The 20,458-nt window shown below is 36.3% G+C and overlaps 1 protein-coding gene across 1 annotated transcript in view; it reads left to right on the top strand.

Annotated features, from left to right (window-relative positions):
* The window catches only part of LOC137621805 (major facilitator superfamily domain-containing protein 9-like), an 86,607-nt gene that overhangs the window by 42,794 nt on the left and 23,355 nt on the right, over nt 1-20,458 (top strand). The window contains exon 3 of the mRNA XM_068352312.1: nt 1,431-1,562. Within this exon, the coding sequence (XP_068208413.1) occupies nt 1,431-1,562 (132 nt within the window). The remainder of the gene's footprint in view (nt 1-1,430; nt 1,563-20,458) is intronic.

Genomic DNA, 20,458 nt, shown 5'->3' with positions numbered 1-20,458 from the left:
TCCATAGGTTTGCCATACTTATTAAAATGTCTTTATTCATCTGTACTCAAGCAGACTCCTTTGGTTTATGGACAGTTCAAAATTATATTAATCATAGGTGCTGTGATTTGGACCCAGGACTGCTCTTTAGGTATTCATCAGAGTGAAGGCCCCAGTCTCTAAAGAGTTGAGATTTCTTGGCACCATAATTCTATATTATGTAGACAACTTGAAATTGTTGATTTTTAGTTTAAGCATCAATATTTAGCAAGCTTTAAAAAGGAAGCCTTATTAACCTCAGGTGAATATAGAAATAAATGAATTTATGACTAAATTTTTTTATTATTACTGATAAAAGTTGATATGAACAAACTTCAAGGAGAAAGCCAGGTGAACCTCAGGGGAGTATTGAAATGATAAATTTCATAATCAAAATCCTGTTAGTTTTCATGTACTATAGAGAACAGAACAGAACTTGACTGAAAAACAAAGTGGCTTTAACTAAAGGTTTGAGAATTTTATGGCTTCATAAATGAATTTCCTTTTTTTCATTACGATTATTTGATTTTTAGTATCCTCCCATTTAGATTATGTTCTTAGTGTGATAATCCATATAAGTTTTTAACCCTTAAACAAGTAACCACCTATAATGTTTTGGAAGTACGGAAGTAGAGAATGGTTAGTAAAGATTGGAACCTTCTTCCTGCTGTGATACTGAACAGGCGAGAATTTTTTTGTTAATTTTACTTATTTTTTTTCCTATGCCGTATTATGATGCAGTTATTTTGAAGTTTAATTTTTTAAGGAAACAAATTTTTTTTTTAATATGTGGTTGTTGATAAACAAATTATCAGTCCTCTAATAGGCCATAAGTTTTCCTGTTAATATTGACTCAACACAAATGAATGAAGCTGGAAATAGATTAAGGAAGAGGCCAGTCATATTTTTAACTCAAATTATGGTATGTCAGTGCTAAAATAAACTAAAAAAAATAGCAAAGTATTAGAACCAACTTATTGGTACTCATAGTCTATGGTTATCACATTTAACCCCAATATTTCATGATTAATTGTTTTATATATTGACTACCTAGTTATAATGGAGTTTATTTTTAGGTATGGAGTATTTCTATTACATGGAACTTTGGTTTTATACTAACTTTGAGATTGTACAGTAGGCTTTGAAACATTTCCTGCAAATATTTTTGGAGTAGCTATAAAATGCTTACTTTATTATTGTGATAGATAATTATGCAAAATTCACTAATGACCTTTAACATACCTGTTTTTTAATGATTTTAAAATGCTTACTATTACCTGCAAAAAGTCACTGACTGTATTTTATCTTTGCCAGATAATTTTTGCAGATATTCCCAAGACATTCTTTTTTTTTCTTTCAGTATGACTGAATTTAAATTTTGCTAACATGTCCTACCATTAATGCTCTTTCAGGATCTTCTTGGAGTGAGCCTCATTTTGCCTTTAATTCTGCCCATGGTTAAAAATTTAGGCACGTCGCATGTTACCGCTGGTGCCATCACCTCTCTGTATGGTGCTATACAGCTATTTTCCAGTCCAGCCGTGGTAATGAAATAATGTTATAATTATGTAAAATCAGCTTCTAATTTGGTATTTCTTTCTTGAATAGGATGTAACCAGCAGATAATTGGGTGAAGGCCTATTGTGCATGCAGTAAAAGTCTAAATATGTATAGTATTTACAGTATGTTGATTATTATTGGCTTTTTTTTTTTAAACATTAGACTATATCTACTGTATATCTAGTTATGGTAAAAATGTATAGACTTCTATCATCCCTTTGTCATTCAATTGTGGTTTTGATATGTCCTTATTTGTTTTAGTTGTAGACCCTTGCTATCAAATTCAGTATTTAAGTTTTAGTATTTGTGGTCGATTCCATAAAAGGGACATCATAATAAGGCTGAATTTGACATAAGTCAATTGTATTCATACATATACAACAGCATTACGAGAGCATATTACTTTTATTCTTTATGGTAATGAGAATTTGCTGAAGAATTTACATTAGAAAATAGCACTTCAACTTTTGAAAGTGTAAGAATCACCTCTCTCCGGAAGGGAGAAACAAATATCAGTAGAACATCTGTCGCAGTAGTAGCAGGTTCAATCCAAGGGGCCTGTGAGAATATTTTGTCCTCCCTTCCTTTTCTATTGGTACCTGGAGGACTTTCTCTTTCTTTTTGTATAATTGCCACTGAGGTGCACAAAGAGAAAACTGCACTTGTGAAAGAGAGGTTATTCCCGAGCTGTGTTTGATTGGTCTTTGCTCCACTACTACCAATCCATGCTCTACACTCCATGAACACTGAACTGGATTGGGCACTGACACTTGATTACCAGAGGGAGGGTACATGGTACCGCTTCTTATCTTGGTTGACTGGTGGTGCCAGAGATTGTCTCTAGGACAAAGAACAAGACTGTTCGTGGGCTAATTCATTGTCTGATTTGCCTTTTTGTGTTCCTGGATCTGTTTTCAGATTTGAGTGTTTGTATTATGGAAAAGGGAGCAATCCCAAGAGTGGGTTGATGTGCTCTTGCTCCTTTTTAGAGGAAGAAGGTTCAAAGGTCTCTGAGGACTTTTGGCCAAGATCAAATTTCCTTCTTGCTCTAATTCCTGTTGGTAAGCAACTACCTTGTTAATGATTCAACATCCATTACAGCTCTTATTTTGAAGGGCTCAGGTTTGTATAGCTAGGAAAAATATAAATTACTTCTAAAATTTGTCATGCTACAGAGTACAGTGGTTGTTGATAGTAGTTGATGGTTACCAAAGTGACTTCTTTATAGGAATTAAATCTCTGATGCTTCCCTGGATAGTGTTCATGGTCAATTGCTTTTTATTTTATATTTGCTTGACCTATGGTTTGACCTAGATAACGAGCTATTTAATTTTGCAAATAATGTTAAACTTTACATTGATCTTACTACTTAGTGTAAACCTAACATTACTCAAAGTATGATTATTAGTCTGTAAAGGACATTGAATCGACTAGACCCAGATATTTTAATTGACATGGAACTCCTTAAGAGTTGTAAGTGTCATTTGTGGTTGCCAATTGGGTTTTGAGAAACATAGCTTGTCCTTTCAGTTGCACAAAAGTATAGATATTGAGAAATTTTTTCAACATTTTTGGAGACCTCTATATAGTGAGAAAACGTTATACAGTTGTGGTTTTATTTTGCTGATTTGAAAATATTCTTCTCTGGTTTTCAGCAGCAGACTTTTCTTTAACTATTAAACAAAAACTTGAGCTTTAACAACATCTTTTTATTTAATCTGGACTTAAATTTTTAACTCCACTGTTAAATTAGCTCATTGTGCATACTGCATCATGTTTTTCATAAATATTACTATCTTTTGCATTCAGATCTTTCCAGAAAACCATTCAGCACATAGTAATAGTCATGTAGTTTAGTTTTAACAAAGTCTCCTTTACATTTGAGAGGCTTATTACTTCACAGTATATTAGAAGCTTTATTCTTGCCAATGGATGATCTTCGTAATCATAGAGGTGAATCAGAAGCTTTTTTCTTATTTGTAGAGGAAGTTGATGAAAATTATGCTTCACTGTTTTATCTATACTTATTTATTTAACTTTTTTTCTTATATTCTTTGTAATTTTGTTTAGTGTTTTACTTCTTTTTTTAATTTAGTCTTTATTTCTTAGTTTCTTTTCCATACATTGCTGTTTTTCCTATTAGGGCCTTTGGTCTTGTCACTATCTACTTTTCCAATAAAGGTTACCGTGTTTGTGATAATTACTATGGTTATGATAATAATGTTATTATTATTGTTATTACTTGCTAAGCTGCAACCCTAGTTGGAAAAGCAGAATGCTATAAGCCCAGGGGCTCCAACAGGGAAAATAACCCAGTGAGGAAAGGAAAAAAGGAAAAATAAAATATTTTAAGAGTAACAGCAATAAAATAAATATCTCCTTTATAAACTATATAAACTTTAACAAACCAAGAGAAAGAGAAATTAGATAGAATAGTGTGCCTGAGTGTACCCTCAAGCAAGAGAGCTCTAACCCAAGACAGTGGAAGACCATGGTACAGAGGCTATGGCACTACCCAAGACTAGAGAACAATGGTTTGATTTTGGAGTGTCCTTCTCTTAGAAGAGTTGCTTACCATAGCTGAAGAGTCTCTTCTACCCTTAGTAAGAGGAAAGTGCCCACTGAACAATTACAGTGCAGTAACCACTTGGGTGAAGAAGAATTATTTGGTAATCTCAGTGTTGTCAGGTTATTGAGGACAGAGGAGAATATGTAAAGAATAGGCCAGACTATTCGATGTATGTATAGGCAAAGGGAAAATGAACCGTGACCAGAAAGGAGCAATTGTAGTACTGTCTGACCAGTCAAAAGATGCCATAACTCTCTAGTGGTAGTATCTCAATGGATGGCTGGTACCCTGGCCATCCTACTACCTACAAAGTGATGGTTATGATGGTATTAATAATAATAATAATAATAATAATAATAATAATAATAATAATAATAATAATAATAATAATAATAATAATAATAATAATAATAATAATAATAATTAATAATAATAATGATGATGATGATGATGATGATGATGATGATGATGATGATGATGATGATGATGATGATGATGATGATGATGATGATGATGATCATCATCATCATCATCATCATCATCATCATCATCCATGTTTTTATGAAGAGATTAGTCATATTGAAGAAATTAATGTTCTGCTGTAGGATAAAACGTACAAAGAAGAAATAATCACAACTACTGTATTTGTTCAGTGGCTATTTTCCACTTGGTATGGGTGGAAAAGTCTATTTAGTTATGTTAAGCAGCTCTTCTAGAGGGACACTCCAAAATCAGATCAATGTTCTCTAGTCTTGGATAATGCCTTACCCTTTATACCATGATCTTTCACTATCTTGGATTAGAGTTATCTTGCTTGAGGATACACTCTGGTACACTACAGTATTCTGTATGTTTTATCTTCCTCTTGTTTTCTGTAGACTGTGTTGGACAGTCTTAATAGAAGGGCCATAGATGCCTGGTGGTTTATTACTGTAGTAGGTTGCCTTATCCCTATCTGTTTAGTTACCTTGCTCTATAGTATTCATTTTCAAAACCATCTTTATTGTATTGTCCTTCCTTCGGTTGAAGTGGCTATCTTCTAGAGTACTAAGCTTTCCATGATTTATCTGCCTAGCCATGTTGATAAATTTTACCCAACAATTTGTCTTGAGTCAATGAGTTACGTATTACTTTTTTTTTTTTGTACAGTGTATAGTTGTGTACATACTATTTTTATTATCATTCTTGTTGAGTGTTTTCAAGTAGGATAAGACTTGTGTATTTTTTTTTTTATTTTATTCTTTGTGGACATATTGAGCAAAGTATAGGACTAGCACATGTTAGAATTTACCAATGTTGTTTGATGTACTGTATAGCAATATTTTTGAACTAAATGGTGATATTAGAATTTTGCCTGCAAACTGTATGATATTTTATTATGCTCAGAAACTTTGGTTTCTCAAGTGTGGCATTTGTTTTGAGGTGCTTATTCCAGGTTTTGAGAAACTAATAATTTTGAAAAGTGATGCTATCCTAGGGCAAGGGGAATGAGGATGTATATTAGGACTGAGTACCCTGCTTCTCAGAAGTCCTGCTTGAGTGTGGAAGTCATGAGATTCAGGTCATAAAAGTTTCTGGCGGGCATAACCACTTTTATTTGTGTACGATGATTCTATATATTATTAGATTGTCTTCTTACCCCTATGGCTAAGATACAAGATGATATAAAGGCTTCTTTTGTGTTTGTTGGTGAATTCATTGGAGTGGTAAAATTCTTTTTCTCCTACTGATTGCCATGGCTTAAGAGGTTTGCACTTTTCATCTGAATCAGGCTGTAATCAAATCACAAGTGAGGCTTATCACAGGTCTGGTTACTGTTTGGACTTGTATACACTGACTTAATAGGTATTATAACTAGCATAGTTGATCCTTCAGTTGGGACATCTGATCATGTCTTGGGTTTTTTACTGCAGTAACTAAGACTGAGAAGCTGCTTCCTGATGTTTCATACTAGTGTAAGATATGTATAAAATCTCAAGTAGAATGGAATGGCATTTTAAGCGATGTTTTGCTTTTGAATTGGTCATGTTTGTATAAAAGGATTGAGCCAGTTGTTTTCTTGAATGAAAATCTGGTCAATATAATTGATAGGTGTATCCCTTCCTGTGTGTTAAGATACAAACCATGGTTCAATGATCATTGTAGACATGCTTATTTAGCGAAACAGGAGGCTTACCGTCTTTGGAAAAGTAACAGATCAGATTTGACTTGGAATGACTATATGGTAATCCCTTGCCATATTAAGGGTCACCTATCTCCCCCTCAGTACATTGTGGATTTGTGATTATGTAAGTCTCATATTTTGATTATTTTTTTGTTAAGAATCATAATTTATGGGCTTATTAAAGCCTAGATTTATAAAGATGATTAAAATTTGTTTATAAAATAAAGAAAAGATATTACCATAAATTTCATTATCTACTTCGCGGATTTTCAGCTATCACCAGGGTGCTTGGAGCGTAACACCCTCGATAGCTGAGGGATTACTGTACTGAGCTAAGGGCTGTTGCTCAGAAAGTATGCCACTATGCAAAAGGAATAAAATTTGTCCATAAAAAAAACAATTTTTTATGCAAACCAAGAAAATAAAAGGTGGGCTACCCTTAAATCTGTACTCTTTGGTGTAGACTTAACAGTTCTGGTTTGCTTAAACCAGTTAGGTCTTTCACTCACTGTCCAAAGGAAAGGGAAATTTCTTTGGCTGGTGTGTTTGACAGTAAGCAGGGTAAAAAAAAATGCAATGTTCCTCATTCCTGTTTTCTTGAAGTTAAACTAGCTAGTTTAGCTTTTTGGTCCTTTGAAACTTAAAATACTTGCAGAACCTTGATGGTTTTGGAGGTGTAAACCCAAATGATATTTTTCCTTTCCTTTTTATAAAGACAGCGATTTATTGGCTCGTAACTTATCTGTTGTTTTCTGAGGTTCATTTTTCAGTTGTTGGAGAATTGATAATGTTACTCCATTATAAATGTGTTAGTGGTAGCTCTAGCCCTGCTGAATACCAGTCAATTTCCATAACTATCATATTTTCTAGAATTTTTTAGTCTTCTTGACAAACATCTAAATAGGTACAGTATCTGTTCCTTAGTTTGTAGTTTGGTGTTTACAAAGACCTTGGAGTTTGTGATGTCCTTCAGACAATTTCCAATGCTGTAAAAAAATCCCTCAATTATGGTCAGGAAGCTCTTATGATTAGCATTGATTTTAGTGCTGCCTTTGACTGTGCTGATCATGAGGTACTTATTTTCAAACTTGACTAGACGGATCTTTTCCTCACATTATTGAGTCTTTAATTAATAGAATGTAAAGAGTAGTTGTTGACGGGCACCATAGTGAGTATAAAAATGTAATATCTGATGTTCGTCAGAGTAGTGTTCTTGGCCCATTACTTTTCTTACTACAGTATACAGTACTGAATATACAATATATGTGGTATGGCCTAGAAAACAAACTTATTACATATGTAGATGATGTTACTTGCTTTGCTCTAATTTCATCTTTTGAATGTAGACCTATGGTGGCTCAATCCCTTAATAGATATATATATATATATATATATATATATATATATATATATATATATATATATATATATATATATATATATATATGAAATTAGTGCATGGTGTACAGTATGGGGTATGAAGTTAAACCCTAACAAAACTCAAAGTGGTTTCTCAACAGTCAGATCTTTGCAGTGATAATGTTTCCTTAACTATATATAACTCCTTCAAATTCTAGGTGTGATTCTTGATTGGAAATTTACTTTTGAGAAACACATTCTGTCTGTTTCTTCTTTAATTGCACAAAAGTTGGCCTACTAGGAAATTGTTTTTAGATTTTTGGTGATCAATCTATCCCAAGGAAATGTTTTAATTCTTTCATTCTACCATGTTTTGAGTATTTTACTCCTGATTGGTCTTCAACTACTGACTCTTATCTTAATTTTTTGGACAAAAACTTGCAACATATTAGATTCCTTATTCCTGATCTGGGTACTAATCTCTGTCACTGTTGTTCAGTTACTTCTTGTGCATGTTGCATAAGATTTTTCATAATTCTGACCATCCTATGCATTCAGATCTTCCCAGATTGTAGCATCCTCTGTATAGTACTAGGCATAGTTAATTCTAAGTGTTCTCTTCTCCATCGTAAGGCTTAATACTACTCATCATTCTAGAAACTTTATTACAACCTTGACCAGATTGTGGAATTATCTTACTATACTGGCGGTAGAATCAGTGGAACTTCATTAATTGTAACTTGCTGCGAATGTTTTTGTTGACCAAGTTGACATAAATCTCTTTTCATTGTTTATATATGAAATATTTATTTAAACACTGTTACTGATCTTAAAATATTTTATATTTTTGATTCATTACATTTCATATATCATTTCCCTTCCTCACTGGGCTACTTTCCCTGTTTGAGCCCTAGGACTTTTAGCATCCAGCTTTTCCAACTAAGTGTTGTAGCTCAGCTAGTAGTTATAACAATATTTCATCGTATTATGTGATATTTCATAACTTTTCTTTTTTGGCATGCTAAACATCATAGTAATCTTTGAAATACAGTACAGAACTACCTATTGTAGTCTTTTAATTTCAATTAAAATTTTATGATTACATTTTGGTTTGTGCTTTGAATATCAAACCTTAAGTGGATTTTTGTTTTAGCCTTTTTTCACTCTCTGCAAAAGGTTCAAGAAATTTATAAATCTTCTTGGGTGTTATCTGTTGTCATAACTATGTTATTAAGTAATTTTTTGTGCATATTGTCGAAAAGTTTAGCAGTAGCTATCAGTACACTATATCTTAAATTTGCTATATTTCAATTGTGAATGTTTTTTATTCCTAATCTTGCATGTAGTCCTCTATCTTGATAGAATTATTTTGATGTTAGATTTTAACTCTGTGTATCTCATTTTTTATCTTGTGGGTCCTTTTACAAATTGTAGTTTTGTCCATCTTCCTGTGGAACAGGTTTGTAGTTAGGAAAAATACAAATTACTTTAAAAATTTATAATTTTTTTGGATAATTCATTTGGTAACTTCTGAATTTAGGGAATTCTTGAAAGAATTTGAATTTAGAGATTTAAGAATTTATTAATTTTGCTTGTTGCATCTTTGTTACTGGTTAATGGGGCTAGTGATTTTTTCCACTTTCACTCCCACGGGGAGAGAAACAGTAGGAGGTAACCCTTACAGTATTTGACTCTATTGATTGGACTACCACAATGGCAGTCTCATTATGTTCATCTGAAGAGGTTGTAGTGAAGACTCAGTAAAGATGATGCAAGGGAAAGGAAGAACTTTGACTTCGTTTTTTCTGGAGTCGTGCATGTTGATGACGACACTCATTGGAAGATAGACTAACATAGTACAACCAGGTGATATGTTCTTACTGCCTCTTTTTGATACTATGTTGAAGTCAATAGTGTACATCATAACAGACTTTAGATTTGCTATGATTGGTTTGTGGATCACTGCAGACAGAGATCTACAAGCATTGTATGCCAATTCTTAGGCAGGTGCTCATTCAGACTTGTCTGCCTTTGACTATATCTATGTGAATGCGTCATCTGTATCTTGGAAGCTTGGCTGATTAGTGACAGAATTTGGAAGGGTATGTGAGAGAAGGAAGTTGAGAGTTAATGTGGGTAAGAGTAAGGTTATGAGATGTACGAGAAGGGAAGGTGGTGCGAAGTTGAATGTCTTGTTGAATGGAGAGTTACTCGAGGAAGTAGATCAGTTTAAATATTTTGGGTCTATTGTTGCAGAAAATGGTGGAATGGAAGCAGATGTACGTCAGCGAATGAATGAAGGATGCAAAGTGTTGGGGGCAGTGTAGGGAGTGGTAAAGAATCGAGGGTTAGGCATGAATGTAAAGAGAGTTCTGTATGAGAAAGTTATTGTACCTACTGTGATGTATGGATCGGATGTGGGGAATAAAAGTGACGGGGAGACAGAAATTGAATGTGTTTGAGATGAAGTGTCTGTCTGAGGAGTATGACTGGTATATCTCGAGTAGATAGGGTTAGGAACGAAGTAGTGAGGGTGAGAACGGGTGTAAGAAAGGAGTTAGCAGCTAGAGTGGATATGAATGTGTTGAGGTGGTTTGGCCATGCTGAGAGAATGGAAAATGGCTGTCTGCTAAAGAGGGTGATGAATGCAAGAGTCGATGGGAGAAGTACAAGAGGAAGGCCAAGGTTTGGATGGAGTGAAGGAAGCTCTGGGTGATAGGAGGATAGATGTGAGAGGAGTAAGGGAGCGTGCTAGAAATAGGAATGAATGGCGAGCGATTATGATGCAGTTCCGGTAGGCCCTGCTGTTTCCTCCGGTGCCTTGGGTGACCGCGGAGGTAGCAGCAGTAGGGGATTCAGCATTATGAAGCTTCATCTGTGGTGGATAACGGGGGAGGGTGGGCTATAGCACCCTAGCAGTACCAGCCGAACTTGGTTGAGTCCCTCATCAGGCTGGGAGTAGCGTAGAGAGGAAAGGTCCCCTTTTTTCTTTTGTTTGATGTCGGCTACCCCACAACTCCGATCCATACATCACAGTTGGTACAATCGCTTTCTCATACAGAACTCTCTTTACATTCATGCCCAACCCTCTATTTTTTACCACTCCCTTAACTGCCCCCAACACTTTGCACCCTTCATTCACTCACTGACGTACATCTACTTCCACTCCACCAATTGCAGCAACAACAGACCCCAAGTACTTAAACTGATCCACCTCCTCAAGTAAGTCCATTCAACATGACATTCAACCTCGCACCACCTTCCCTTCTCGTACATCTCATAACCTTACTCTTACCCACATTAACTCTCAACTTCCTTCTCACACACCCTTCTAAATTCTCTCTCTAATCGGCCAAGCTTCTCTTCCACGTGTGCAACCAGTACAGTATCATCCGCAAACAACAACGATTTACCTCCCCTTCATGGTCATTCTCGTCTACCAGTTTCAATCCTCGTCCAAGCACTCGAGCATTCACCTCTCTCACCACTCCATCATCATACAAGTTAAACAACCACGGCAACATCACACATCCCTGTCTCAGCCCCACTCTTACCGGAAACCAATCGCTCACTTCATTTCGTATCCTAACATGTGCTTTACTACCTTTGTAGAAACTTTTCACTGCTTGCAACAATCTTCATCCAAATCTATATAACCTCATCACATTCCACATTGCTTCCCTATCAACTCTATCATCCGCTTTCTCCAGATCCATAAACGCAACATAGACCTCGTATATGGATCTGGAGAAAGCGTGTGATAGAGTTGATAGCGAATATTTATATAGTAGATTTTATTAAAGCAAATAAAAAAGGGACTGTTGTGTTTGTAGATAGTTCTATAGGAGTTTTGCTTTCTCAGTAGCCTACTTTGACTCCCTATTTGCAATAGGTGACCTTCTCAGTACTTTGACTCCCTCTTTTAAACTATAGATAAATATTCACATAGATAGCCTTGCATTGTATTGTCAGGTAATCTCTCTAACAGGATATCTCATGTTTTCAGATATATAATCTCGTTCCACTATTAAAAGTTTGTTTACTAAATTACGATTTGGCACTGTAATCTAAATAGTATTTTAAAGATATAAAGGAGAATCATATCTTCTAAGTTTGTTTTTGGAACTAGACACATTAAGGTTTGTAAAATCTATCCATAATAGACATAAGGTCTGGAGATATTCAGTTCTCTTCTATCTATAAATGATATAATGGCTTAATAATGTTGGGTTATCTACATAATGTAGACTTTTCTGCATTTTTTATTATGACAATGATATTAATGAAATTGAAAAGATTTGCTTTGCTGATTTTGGGAGTGACATTACTTGTCTTGAAATTTTTGCTCACTCTTGGTTTAAAGGTTTAAAGGCCACTCATGAATGGCGGAGGCAAGGGACAGTGACTTTGTCCCATCAAGCAGGACAATGCCCTAGAGACTGATCATATTACCTAAGATCAATCCCCAAGCCCCCTCTCCATCCAAACTAGGACCAAGGAGGGCCAGGCATTGGCTGCTGATGACTCAGCAGATAGACCTATAGGCTCCCCCAAACCCCCCATCCTTAGTTCATAAGGATGGTGAGGTTGTAGCAACCAAAGGAACCAATAAGTTTGAGCGGGACTTGAACCCCAGTCTGTCAGTCACCAAGCAAGGATGCTACCACTAGGCCACCATAATTTGATAACTTCTTGGGGGTAGGCTTTCCAAAACTGATTGGTTTATGCATTTAAGGATGAGAGAGAGAGAGAGAGAGAGAGAGAGAGAGAGAGAGAGAGAGAGAGAGAGAGAGAGAGAGAGAGAGAGAGAGATTGATTGATTTACAAGGATTTTTAATCCAACCGCGGAGATCCCATTTGCTCTTTGGTAGAGCAATTTATTTTAAGCATTTAGAGAGTTCTTATGATCTTGTCTAACTTGTTTACTACATCAGCTGGAAGTCTATTCCAAGTATTTGCTATTTTGTATGTAAAGAAATTGCCACTTTTTGTGGTGTATCTTTTCAATTCCAAGTTTGTATCCGTTACCTCTGGACTGATTTGTGCTAAGCGTGAATAGATTGTTGCAATCTACATTTGTTATTCCTCTAAGAATTTTGAATGCCTTTATTAACTGTCCTCTTAGTCATCGTCGTTTGTAGATCAAATAAGTTCAAATGTTCCATTCTTTGTCTATATCCAAATTGCTTTAGTCTTGGAACTAGTTTGGTGGCCCTTGCTTGTACTGCTTCCAGTCTATCTATATCCTTTTGAATACTTGGAGCCCAGAATTGGACTCCGTATTCTAGATGGGGTTGTACTAGTGATGTGTACAGCTGTAGTACAGTGTCTTTGTTTCGGTATTTGAATTGTCTCTTCATGTAACCTACTAGTTTTTGTTCTTTCTTTTCAGCTTTTATGCTCTGTTTGGTGAACTTCAAATCCTTGCTGCTAATAATACCGAGATCTTTCTCCTGGCCCACATTTACTATTTCATTACTGAGCAGTGAGTAATCTGATTGTGAGTTACTATAACCTATGTGCATGACTCTGCATTTCCAACAGTTGAAAGACATTTGCCATTTTTGGACCATTCTCCTAGCTTCATTACATCCTCTCTTAAGGATTCTGCATCTTCTGAGTTCGCAGAATTTATGCCTAGTTTAGTATCGTCGGCAAATTTGGCTATTCTACAAGTTAACCCTAAATCTATGTCATTAATGTAGATCAGAAATAGCAATGGGCCGAGGACAGATCCTTGAGGTACTCTGCTTATAACAGCTGCCCATTGATTACAACTCTCCGTTTTCTGTTTGTTAGCCAATCTTTGATCCATTCATCAGGCTCGTCAGTAATGCCTAGTGCTCTAAATTTACCATTAAATTGTTATGAGGAACTTTTTCAAAAGCCTTTTGAAAGTCTAGGTATATGATGTCTATTGCCCTTCTTTTGTCATAAATACTAAATAATGATGTGGAAAAATTCCAAAAGATTTGTCACACATGATCTCTTTTGTCTAAATCCATGTTAGCCATCTATCAGACGATTGTTTTTCTCTATGTGTTCTACTATTGAATCTACTATAATTAATTTAGTTATAGTTGTCAGGTCCTTCTTTTGATCCCTTCTTGTAGATTGGAAGAACATTGCCTAGTTTCCATCCTTGCGATGCCTTTCTTTTGTTGGCTGTCTTTCAGAAAATTTTGTAAAAGTGTGGGGTTATCTCTTCTTCTCGTTCTATAATCTCTCTTGGATTAATATCCTCTGCACCTGGTGCCTTAGACTTACTGAGTCCTTTTTTTTTTCTTTTTTGTATCATCCATCGTAGTTGTAATTCTATTTAATGTTGTGGCCCTTCATATTTGATAGCTGGTTCGGGGAGGGCCGTTGATTCTTCCCTAGTGAATACGGTTATGAAATATGCATTCATCAGTTCGGCCTATTCCAAATCATTTGTTATAAGATTTCCTTCTGAGTCTCTTAATGGACAAATGTTGTTTTTGACTGGCTTTCTACTGTTTACATATGCAAAAAATTCTTTTGAGTTTTTTTACCAGCTGACGCCATTCTTTTCTTTTCATTGATCTTGGCATTTGTAACTAGTTTTTCTACTTTTCGGCTTAACTTCTTGTGCTCGGAAATTTCATGAATTGAAGGTTGTGGACCCGTTGATTAATGTTTCCTGTCTCTACTTATTGCATTGGCTATTTCTCTGTTGAACCACTTAGGTTGTGGAGTTCCATTTGGTAAAATTTTCTATGCAGTATACATTTAGCCCTTTTTTCTTTATAAATTTCTACAAAGGAGTCCCATTGCGTATCTATGTTCCCTGTTTTGTCGTATTCTAAATTATTGGTGTATTCCTTCAGTTTTATCCAGTTACTCTGTCTGTAGTCTACCCTTTTTATAATTTTCCCTTATTATTATTATTATTATTATTATTATTATTATTATTATTATTATTATTATTACTAGCTAAGCTACAACCCTAGATGGAAAAGCAAGATGCTATAAGCCCAAGGGCTCCAACAGGGAAAAATAGCCCATTGAAGAAAGGAAATAAGGAAATAAATAAATGATATAATAAGTAATGAAAATTAAAATATTTTAAAAGAATTAAAAACACTAAAACAGATATTTGATATATAAACTATTAAAGGACTTATGTAAGTCTGTTCAGCATAAAAACATATGCTGGAGTTTGAACTTTTGAAGTTCTACTGATTCAACTACCCGATTAGGAAGATCATTCCACAACTTGGTTACAGCTGGAATAAAACTTCTAGAGTACTGTGTAGTATTGAGCCTCATGATGGAGAAGCCCTGACTATTAGAATTAACTGCATACCTAGTATTATGAACAAGATGGAACTGTCCGGGAAGATCTGAATGTAAAGGATGGTCAGAATTATAAAAATTCTTATGCAACATGCATAATGAACTAATTGAATGACGGTGCCAGAGATTAATATCTAGATCAGGAATAAGAAATTTAATAGACCGTAAGTTCCTGTCAAACAAATTAAGATGAGAATCAGCAGCTGAAGACCAAACAGGAGAACAATACTTGAAACAAGGTAAAATAAAAGAATTAAAACACTGCTTATAGATGAGGAATATTTACCCGAAACCTAACTATTCTGTGGTCACTTTTGCCAATATTTTTGCCTTCTGAAACACTGGATACTAAATTTTCTTTTGTTGTTAGTATAATATTTAGTATGTTGCTTCCATAGTTGGTTTATCGACCCACTGATAGAGGAATTCATTGTTGATAAATTCTAGTAGCCTATGTCCCTCTGTGTATGATGTAGAATTCATGTGTCCCTGTTTACTGCTTCATTGAAGTCTCCCATTAGGACAGGTACCTTATTAACTTCTTGTCCAAGTTGTCTATACAGCTCTTCGTCCTGTTCTTGTGTTTGATGTGGTGGTCTGTTTATTACTAGTATGGACATGTTTTTTCCTATGATGTTATTTACACCTGTCACTTCACATTCGGTTTCTAATTCAATTTCTATGGAGTTTAAGTGATTTTTTAACTTAGAGCATTACCCCTCCACGTTTTCTGGTAAGGCAATCCTTAAAAAGCTTGAAACATGGGATTTCGTATTCTCTGATAAAGTCCTTTGTTTTTTCTCGAATCCAGGTCTCGGTAATGCCTATGACATCTAGTTCTTCACTAGCTATCATTGCCCTGAAGTTTTCCATTTTGTTTCTAACTGACAGCATTGAATTTTGCCACTCTGAGGAATTTTTCTTTTTTTTTTCCTTTGTGGCTTTGCTAGTTTCCTTGATTTACTAGTGTTTTATTTTTATTTTTATCTGCATTATCTAAGTTTTCTTCCAAATTTCCTCTGTGTTGTTGGAGGATTTTCTAAGGGTCTAGTTTGTTCTTAGTCTAATGTTCAAATACATGTAATTGCACAGGCTGAGATTAAGTTAGTTTCCATATACTCTCTTGCCTTCTTCACTAAAATGCATTCTATCTCTTTTGTATAATTTTCTCTTGCCATAGAAAGTGTCTCAAAGATCTATAAATTTCACTTTCGTTTCTGGCATGTGGCCTTAAGCCTTTCGTTTAGTCCTATGGCCTTACTGAGGGTGAAGTGGCTGACATTGAGTCTTGGGAGAATACTTATAACTATAGTATTACTGGTCTTGTTTCTAGCCGTTTCAACAGTTTTTTTTAGCTGTTTAACCAAAGGCTCTGTTTGGCCAGCAATATCCTTTCTTAGGAATAGGTCATTTCTGGTTGCCTGAACAATTATAGTGATCTCTTGTTCTCTGTTATAGTTATACTGACCACTTCTTCTATCGTCTGTGCATTGGCACCTGGATAGGACCTGACCTTTATCCTCTTTTTGAGGCCAAAGTGCTCCCCTTGGTCCTTCACCATAGAATCTCCAATTAACAACGTCAGATCCTCCTCTTCCTCTGCTAGGTGGGTGAATCTGTTTTTGGTGTCAGTTACATTTATAGGCTGTTGTTGAGTCTTCTTAGCCTTAGCTACCATTCCTCTAGTGGGTTTCATGAACTCTGTTTTTTGTTGGTTATTTCCTCTCTAGGTTCTGTCTGTGATTTTACCTTATTTTGTATTTCTTGGATATTAATCCCATTTTCTACCACATCATCTATGACTTCTTTGTTCCTTATTTCTAACTGTTGGAACTTGGACATGATCTTTGTCAATTGTTTTTTAGTTCTTGGTTTTCTTTTTTCAATTTTTCTATTCCCTGTACTTCCTGACAGAACAAGCATACACTATTACGGTGCAGGTTTGCAGCGCACCCTTCATTGAAGTATACGCACCATTTGTTTATTTGGCATATTGCACATTTGTGCTTTAACTTCAGTTTCTCAGTCATTTTTAATTTTTGTGATATTGTCTAATGCATATCTGTTTGGAAATCTCAGCTAATTAATTCTATGATTATTAGCTTTGTGACCACTAGTGTAATAAGGGGTTGGGGGTTAGATGATTGTTACCCACCTGCTGCTGCATGTGCTAAATCCTGGGTGACTTTCCATCTTTTCTGTCCCTAATCTCCCATAAGTGCTCCCAAACCAACAGTTAAGTCTCCTCAAAGTTGGGCTGTCCCTAACGTGCCGCAGCTTGTAACTGAGCAGCACAAGGCAGAAGCATGTTTTCTCGCCAGGATTGTCAGCAGAAGGCTAGCGATTACTGGGATTTCCAAACATCCAAGAACAGCCAGACTCTTGGGTACTACTGATTATTACCAAGAAGCAGCAACTGGGTTATTTAGTTGCCCAGGACTCCAACAAGGCACAAAAGCTATATCAACTTCATGAGTAGTTGAGCCTATTTCGCTAGGGGTTGGTCACAGGGAGTGGTCAGCTGTTACACATTAGGAATGAGCTTTGCGGGGCACTAATAGCTCTATTCCATTCTTGTGTCCCCTGTCACCCTGGGATTCCTCCGTCCCAGTCTCTCGAAACCTGTGAGCGAGTTGCTAGTGTTGTTTATAGAGGTTCCAAAGCCTCTGCTCTGATGCATGAGGTGGCTGTCAGCTCCTTAATGTCTATATGTGTATTGTCTAGTTATAAAAAGCCGTTGTATCTAAATATCTAATGTTTTTCTTATTTTTTCTTTCATCTTTTTATTTGATTTAAGATAAGATAGATTGAAAGTTGAGTTTGGATAAAAGGGTTGACAAAGAGAGAAAAGCAGAAATATGAAAATGTACAAGAGTTAATAGTGGTCAGGTCCTAGTCTGGATGCTCAGAGCTGGTCTTAGCGGCAAGGTTAAACCTACCGCGTTGGAAAAAACCTCCCTACCGCCATCACCCACCACTTCATCGCATCGTGCTAGGAAGAGAGTGTATGTGTGTGTGTGTGTGTGTGCATGTGTCCCAAATGAGTTCTTACTCTGCAATCACCACACAAACCTCTCAAAATCAGTTCACAATTTGTGTGTAGTATTGATGCATTGACAGTTCTCAGAATAGACAATTTTAGATCTAATAAAGTTGAGGATATGTTGAAAAAAACATGTATTAAAGCTGATTTAAAAATTGAAAAGTGTGGTCTGTATGGAGATGTTCATTGGGTTCCAACATTATGTTTAGAAGGTTTTGACATCTTGTAAGATGCCAAAGATTAGGATTTTAGCACATCACATGTTTATATGCAAGCTAATTACAGTATACAATATTTTTCAATATTAATCTTACCCGATGATCATGTAGCTGTCAACTCTGTTGCCCGACAGAAATCTACGGTCGGGATACGCCAGCGATCGCTATACAGGTGGGGGTGTACACAACAGCGCCATCTGTGAGTAGGTACTCAAGTACTTCTTGTCAACAAGAACTCAATTTTTCCTCTGTCGTGCCTCCGGCAAGACCTACTAATACGCCGTCCCTAACTGGATTTGTTTTCACAACTTTTTGGTGAAGTACACTATTCCAGTTTTGAGCTTTCGCTATGCAGGGGTTTTTCAATATTAAACTTACCCGATAATCATGTAGCTGTCAACTCCGTTGCCCGACAGAATTCTACGGGAGGGATACGCCAGCTATCACTATACTAGAAGGGGGTGTACTCACAAGCGCCACCTGTGGCCAGGTACTACAGTACTTGTTGTTGACGCCACCTCACTTTTTCCTCTGTCGTGCTTCCGGCAAGACGTTCTTGGATACGCTTATGATTTTGGAGTATTGTTCACGGTTTGGTGAAGTATTTCTCTAAATTTGCAGCTATTCGCTATACTGGAAACTTCTATATTAGCTTAGTTAGCTTTTGGAATTATTTTGACTATTTATGGTGACGAAGAGAGTATGAACTCTTTTTCACCTTTAAATGGCCGACCCTTCCCTTAGACGGAAGTGTTGGTGTCTAAGAGAGTATAGACTCTCTTTCTTAATTTTGCTTAACAAAAGTTATAGATTATTTTATATCTCTCCGCCTCTTATAGGCCTCTTCGATTAACTTCCTTTTATTATAAACTTATTAAAATTAATTTTTATATTTGTTTATATTCGACCTTCCTAATAGTAGGCGGTCTTTTCTTGGTACCGAAGTTAATTAACTTGAGCCCGTCATTTCGGTTTTACCTGTTAACATATTATGCTATTTTAATGTCTTTGAAAGAATTTCTTTGATAGTCTCGTACTGTTTTCAAAGTTGAACTAACGTTTTGTTTTGTCTCTGCAGTTGTTGACGTTCAGAACGTTCAACTTGCGCTCTATCGTTACGATAGAGAAAGAATTTTCACGGTTTCACGTTGCAGTAAGAGTAACCGTGTCTAGCGTTTTGTTCATTCTTTCTTAACTTAATGGTTTTAATCCTAATAAAGGAACTTTTCATTTTGGGAAATATTTCAGTTTTTTCCTTTAACAATGATATGTTTTAACGATATATATGATTGGGCTCTTCTCTCAGGTTCTAAGTCAAGAGAGAGAGAGAGAGAGAGATAGAGACGGAGGGAGAAAGAGGAGGATAAACGTTTCATTCAAGCGAGTAACGTTGTTATCGTTTTTACTCTTCTCCCTAGTCTCTTTAGGGGAAGAAGGTAAACGTTTCTAGAGTGATCTAGTGTTTAGTCTCTTTCCAGCCACTGAATTATTTATCTTTCATTAGATTTTTCTGTTACATTGTAATTCTGTTTTCGCAATTACTAACTTTTGAGAAAGGATAGAATTGCGTGTTTCAGATACAAACCACTTAAAGTTTCGAGTTCAGTGAAATAAGTGCAAACAGAAAATCAAAGTGATAAGTGATTAGCGCAAAGTGTGTCAGTGTTGTGCGTGAGGGTACTTCTGTGCGGACCAGTCGTCCTCCCAGTCCGGGACCTCTTGCAAGCTCCCAAGCCCAGGGGAGAAGCAATGTCGAAGGGCAAAAGGGTTCAGCAGGCCTTGATCGGCGCACAGAAGTATCCTCGGTGGTTACGGGCGTGTCTTACCGAGACCGTCACTCCCACCCGCAGACGATTGAGCCCTTATTTTGCTCGTCTGCAGAAGAAATTGAGGGGAGAAAACGCTGGTCTCAGGTCTCAAGACCTCTTAAACGTAAAGTCCAGACCTATGCCAGACGTACGAAGTTAGAGTTCAACAACCCGGATGCAGTCATTGGGTTAGCTCTGACTCTCCTCAGTCATCAGTTGAATGCACTCCGCCTAAGAGGAGTAAGGTTCTGCCGCAACAGATCTCTGCTGTTAAGGCTTTACCTCAGCAGACCTTAGTGTCTGCCGACCCCAAGTTGACTCTACTGCAGTCCATGCAGTCACAACTTTCGGTCTTGATGCGTGAGTGTCGGGCTGAGAAGGTTGCGCCTCCGCCTGCGCTCG

This window comes from Palaemon carinicauda, chromosome 28 (genome assembly GCF_036898095.1).
Source record: "Palaemon carinicauda isolate YSFRI2023 chromosome 28, ASM3689809v2, whole genome shotgun sequence".
Classification (NCBI taxonomy): domain Eukaryota; kingdom Metazoa; phylum Arthropoda; class Malacostraca; order Decapoda; family Palaemonidae; genus Palaemon; species Palaemon carinicauda.
Note: the sequence above shows the minus strand (reverse complement) of the source record. Positions and strands in the feature narration are given on the sequence as shown.